Raw genomic sequence first — 6,000 nt, 5'->3', positions numbered from 1 at the left:
TTTCAAAAAAAAAAAAAAAATTTTGGAAAACCCAAAAAAAAAAAAAAAAAACTGGTGTCTTCAGTCAGAGGCGTCTTAAAATTCACTGCAATACAGACTGCTACGAGAGATCTTTGCTGCCAATAGCCATTGCTGTGTACAATATCTCTTTAATTAAACGAGTTAATTAAATTTTAATCGAATTACCGATCTGCACGCTAACGACTTCAGCAAATAAAAGTGACACGGATAAACGGTCAAAAACATGTGGACCCTTTAATTTGGATGGAACAAATTATTTATTTTTATTGTATTTTTTCATGTTTGCCTGTTTTAAGGCTGGATAATCGATTTTAGGTATTTGAAATGTCTTCCAATTACACATAATTACCTGGCCATATTTTCATGTTTCCTGTCGACGTTTTTCAGGATTAGAAAGTTTCCTGGTGTTTTTCCCCAAACGAATAAATATCTTGAGTAAAATGAGGCCTCAGCAACTTTTCTGTCTGAATTAATAAATTCCAACAACTGGATGAAACCAGTGGAACATTTTGTCGCTCCAAATTACGTGTCAAACGTTTTATGTTTCTTATATTCACTAATATAACTATATTTAACACTTTGGTTGTTTGTCAGCAAATAAACAAATTCCAATAAAGTATATTATGTATATTATGTTCTAAACTGAAGGCCTGTGGGCCAAATCCGGTCCACCAGGAGTTTTTATGTGGCCCTCTACTCTAAAGAACCTTAAAATATTTATTTTAGTCACTCAAATTACATATGAGGTGTATATAGCAAAACTACATTATTATGAAAGGATGTTGAATATTTAATGTTACTATTAATATTTCAAGAGTTTGTTGATGGGTAATTTATTAGTGCCTTCAGCAATAACCAGCCCTTTGAGAATATTCATGATGTTGATCTAAACATGCATCAGAAACTTATAAAAATTAGTTTGAAATGAAGATTAGGACTGGAATCTGTATTAATCAGATTAATAGTGATGAAATAATCATCAACTAATTTAGTAATCGATCATAAACTGGAGAAGACAGACTCAGAAGTAGGTCACTTACTGAACTAACAATCAGATCAGTAATTAACTGTTCAAAGAATATTAAAAATAAAAAACCTGTCGATATGTTCTTCCAGAAACTCTTCAAGCAGCCTAGTTTTAGTTTCATCTTGTTCAAATATTATAAAATATCCTATTAATCATGTTTTGATCCAATTGTTGGAAGTCATTTTAGCTGCAGATTCAATCTTTGCTACAAATGATCAAGTTTTCAGTAAAAGAATGCTGCGTTGTTGCATTTTAGGCAATAAAATGTTTATGTTCATATTTAAAAAAGGAATTGGTTATACACTTGTATAGTTTACTGCATGTCTAATATTGTATAAAAAAAGACTTCAGTAGTTAAATTTAAAGAATCTGCAGAATGTGTAAATTCCTTTTATCTGATGAATTGATTAATCAACATAAAATTGTTAGTTGCAGCTCAAATAAAAAGCAAAACAATAAAAGTGTTTAATTTTGTAAACATGTCTATGCACAGTGTTTATACAAACGGTGTAAAAGAAGCAGAATTAGTGCAAAATGCAAACTGCACCCAGGTGAACAGTTTTGTCCAGGATGTGTGTGGTCTGCAGAGATATTATCTATTCCTTTTGTAGTCTTTAATGTCATTAAGCTGCAGATTTTGTGTTTATTTCTAAACACTTTTTGTGCCTCTTTATGTAGGAACAAAAACAATTGATAAATCTATGGGTGTAATTTACATGAGAATGTAATTAACTCAATTCTCATTTCACTCCAGTGGAAACAGAAAAATATATTTTTCCTCTCAAAATGATCAGGAAGGTTTAGTAAAAGAGTCTCTGTGGATTGTAAAGGCTGTTAATCACTGGTTAAAACCCTAAATTAATTGGTAATTTAGTGAACTGCACAGTTTCTTAGAGTAAAAATGACCAAACATAATTAAAAACACTAAATGGGCCCTGGTACATAAGAATCTATTATTGTGGCTTCAAGTAGTCGATATACAAAATATTGTTTCAATATCAACACATCATTTAATGGCACAGAAACGGGTTTTTGTTCTACAGGAAGTTGTGAAGGTTTCATCATCATCATATTAGTTTTCTAAAACTGAACTTTTCTTCAATAGTGTCATTTCTGCAGTGAATGAGTTTCTGAAACAGCGGATATCCTGCCGGCTCTGGACAAACACGTTTCAGTGAATTAAGGTGAAAAACACAACACAAGGTGTGTTTTTGTCCTGCATAACATCACTGGAATGCATCTGCCTGCTTTAGAAATGTTTATATAAGGTGATGATGTGGCAGCAGAAACAGCAAATAACTGAACAATGTGATGCCACTGGAAAAAAATTTTTATTTTAAACTAAATTCATTAAACTAATCAATTATTGTAAATTAAACAGGTATGCTTTAAAACGCGGTTCTTAATTTCTAAAAACTCATATTTAATATGCGTTTAATGGAGGATAATTTGGTAGCGTCAGCTTTTGTTCTTGACCCGATTCTAAAATGGTTAATGTGCCAAAGCAGAACAAAATGTATATCAAACAAGAGAAGCAAAAACTGGAATGAACTGGACTGGATGTAAATGTTGTGAATACGATTAATATAAAAAAAATAAGCCTTTAAACATTCATTTTTGTCTAGTAAAATATACATATTCACATTTTGTACATTTATATTCACTTAACTTCATATAGTTTTATTATCTTTCTTAAAAAATTATGTTTAGCTTTGTCAATCTAAAAAATACATTTTAAAATGATTTTTAAAATTTCACTAATAAGTTGAAAAAGATGTGAATGTCTGATCCTTTGTTCTTTATTTGACATAATCCATAAAAAAAATCTGAGAAAAACGGGCGCAGATGAGGAAGAATATCCCTTGGCTGCCAACTCTAACCCCGCCCACATGTCGGCGCCTTCAGCCAATCAGAAAGCGAGATATTTATACCAAGGCGTGAGAGTCTTCCAGTTTGCCTAGCAACAGCCCTGACAACGGAGATGGTGAAACAGAAAGCAAACCGCAATTTCGCTTTACAGAGCATTTTAAAATGATTATCTTAAATTTAATTAATTAAAAACAATAATGAGATGACGCTACATTAAAACACTGAGAAGGAATAAGAATAAATCTTTTCTTTTTCGTTGTTGTTGAAATTACAACTGGATTTAGTTATCGTTTGTAACAGAAAATTGAATTTAATTTTACGTAGTAGAACAGACGTGAGATTAAGGAGGAAAACTCACCATTGCTTGTTCAATCTTGTTGTCGATGGCCACCACGCTGGCTCCGGACGAGCTGCAAGAAAAAAGAGAAAAAACAGAAATAAATACAACATTTCCAGCCGCGCCGCGCTGCAGTGAGGAATGAAAAGACGGGAGACGCGCTGCTTTTCTCCTCCGCTGTAAGAATGTGGGTCGGGACCAGGAAGCATCTGGAAATTTCTCTAAACCCCGCCGTCCTGTTTCACAATAAAGCCCTGTGCTGGCGGGGTTTTTACCTGCTGTCGAGCTTCAGCTGAGAGCTGTCTGCGCTCAGCAGCGACGACAGAAACGAGATGGAGAAATTTCTCAGCTGGCAAACGCCTAAATCCATCGCCACGGTGTAGCACGACGCATTCATCCTTTCTGTTTACAAACTAAAACAACCCCGAGTCCAGCCGCCGCCTCGCCGCCTCGGACCGGCGCATCCACTCCTAGCGGCCCGGTAGAGAAGCTGGAAGTCCCGCACAGCCTGAGCCCCGCAGCGGTACGGTTGCAGTCCAAGGTCAGCTCATCTCAGCGGCACACAAAAGGACTGCGGATCTCCACGATCCCGCATAATTTATCCCGAGACAGAGCGGGGAGCTGGCTGCGGATTGGTGGAGGCGGAGGCTGTTTTGAATAATTCATGCGGGGACGTCCCCACCTGCCCGCGGACGGCGGCTCTGCGTGAAAACTCCTGCAGAGGAGGAGGAAGAGGACGAGGAGGAAGAGGAGGAGGAACTACCTTCACCGGTCAGAAACTGGACCGGGACAAAACTGCTGCAAGGACAACTATCACTTTGTCATCCCGAGAGGACGGGTCAGGACTCGGTGGTGCTTCCGTGCCGCCATAGTTTAGGATTTTTAAAACAAAGCTCTGTTAGCAGGGCCGGATTTACAAACGTGTGGAGCCCTGGGCTGGAAGCTATTTTGGCCCCCTATTCACTAAAACAGTATTTTACTAATTACATTACTGGTACAATTTATAGTCCAGCATATTCATAACACGCATACGACTAGGGCTGTTGTAAATGATTATTCTGACAATTAATCAACTAAAAAAAACTTTATTTATACTGCCATAACAGCAGTAGTATTATCGGATATCAACATTGGCCCCAATTTTCATATTTGTGCATCCCTAACATTTACTTTGCTGTAGCTTAGAAAATTAACCTGACAATAATGGCTCACTTTTTAACATGGACAAAATATGTACAAAAATCAGAAATTTTATTCAATTTAATAATAAAGCAGCAGGTTCACAAATACACTTTTAAAAATGTCTATATTTTAGTTTATGTATTTATCTTCAACCACTTTAATAGATGAACTCTCACTTTAATATGTGAACTCTCGAGCCATTTATAGCTTTTGTGTCCATGTTAGCAATGGGATTTGGCTCCTTTGTAACACAGAAAAAAAAAAAATACTGCTGAACCCATTTGTTACAGCTGGGATGGTAGGAAATTTATTTTCTGGTTCGTCTGTAAAAGCTACACTGGGTCTCAGCTACAGCAGCCTGTATTTATACAGGTGTTATTCGCTCCACCTGTATAAATACACCCGCTGCGCACTTCGCCGCCGGGTTCGCTCTGAACCAGGCAGCAGCTCCAGGAGGCGAAGGGCGGCCACACTCCAGGAATCGCACCAGTCAATTTAGGAATGCTTATTTGTCCTCCCAAAAAACTATAAAAACCTGGACATTATCATAACTCAATGAAATCTGAACTTGAAAACCGGAAGCTATGCTGCTAGCACTTAGCTTTCGCCAACAACTCGTAGGTGGGAAGTCAGAGTGTTGTGCAACACAAATAATCACTAAATAGTAAAATATATTTTAATGAAGCTTCGAGGCAGATAATTTGCCTCAAGGAATTTCAATAATCAAGGTTCTCAAATCAGTCGAGTAATCATTAGACTTAAATATTTGTACAAATTCCAAAGGATTCAAGTTGTACATGATTAGCAAAGGATTCAGCAATACAGGAAATTGTCAGAAATGGACAAAAACATCTTAAGGGTAAACGAAAAATGCACACACTCAAGATCCTTGTTTTTGTTGTTGTGGAGCAAATTTTGAGTTAATTTTACAGAGATTCAGAATGAAATGAAATAATTGCCCAAGACACTTTTATAAGGAGCAAACTACTAATGTCACTGATTACTTGGACAAAAAGGCTAGTAGCTTTAAAACATAGTCTATCAGTTGTAAATGAATTTAGTACAAACACAGATTAGCTTGACCAAATGCCGAGACCAAAAGCAGACCTTCACAGTATTCAAATATTTCTAATATAAAGCATTTAGTGCTAGAGTAGTAATATTTCTACATCTCATACAACTTTACTGCTCTATTGCAGGTTATTGTTTAAATTATGCAAACATGCAGATTGTTTAGGGGTCAAAAAATATAATTAGCATAAACTTTATAAACCATTAGCTTTATCCACCAGAACCAACAAATCTGGATTATGTTATGTACCAGAAATAAAATATGAATTTATAACCTTTCAAACATTTTACATTAACATCCTGAATTGTCCCTCTTTTGTTTTGGAAGATTTTGGACACTTTATTACTACGTGTAAAGGAAGATTGTTTTGTACAGCTTAAGAACATATGTGAACAGATTTGAAATCTTGTTTCACACAACAGTAAAAATTGGAAAATAACAGCTTTACAAAGAGGAAGAAGAAATGGAGTGATTCAATGTGATCATATGCAG

At 35.9% G+C, this 6,000-nt stretch overlaps 1 protein-coding gene across 1 annotated transcript in view; it reads right to left on the bottom strand.

Moving 5' to 3' along the window:
* The window catches only part of LOC106950294 (TSC22 domain family protein 1-like), a 33,282-nt gene that overhangs the window by 4,241 nt on the left and 23,041 nt on the right, over positions 1–6,000 (bottom strand). Inside the window, exon 2 of the mRNA XM_015037048.1 lies at positions 3,276–3,327. Coding sequence (XP_014892534.1) covers positions 3,276–3,327 — 52 coding nt within the window. The remainder of the gene's footprint in view (positions 1–3,275; positions 3,328–6,000) is intronic.

The sequence above is a fragment of the Poecilia latipinna genome, unplaced genomic scaffold (assembly GCF_001443285.1).
Source record: "Poecilia latipinna isolate Pla-1442-1.1 unplaced genomic scaffold, P_latipinna-1.0 Scaffold390, whole genome shotgun sequence".
In the NCBI taxonomy this organism is placed as follows: Eukaryota; Metazoa; Chordata; class Actinopteri; order Cyprinodontiformes; family Poeciliidae; genus Poecilia; species Poecilia latipinna.
Note: the sequence above shows the minus strand (reverse complement) of the source record. Positions and strands in the feature narration are given on the sequence as shown.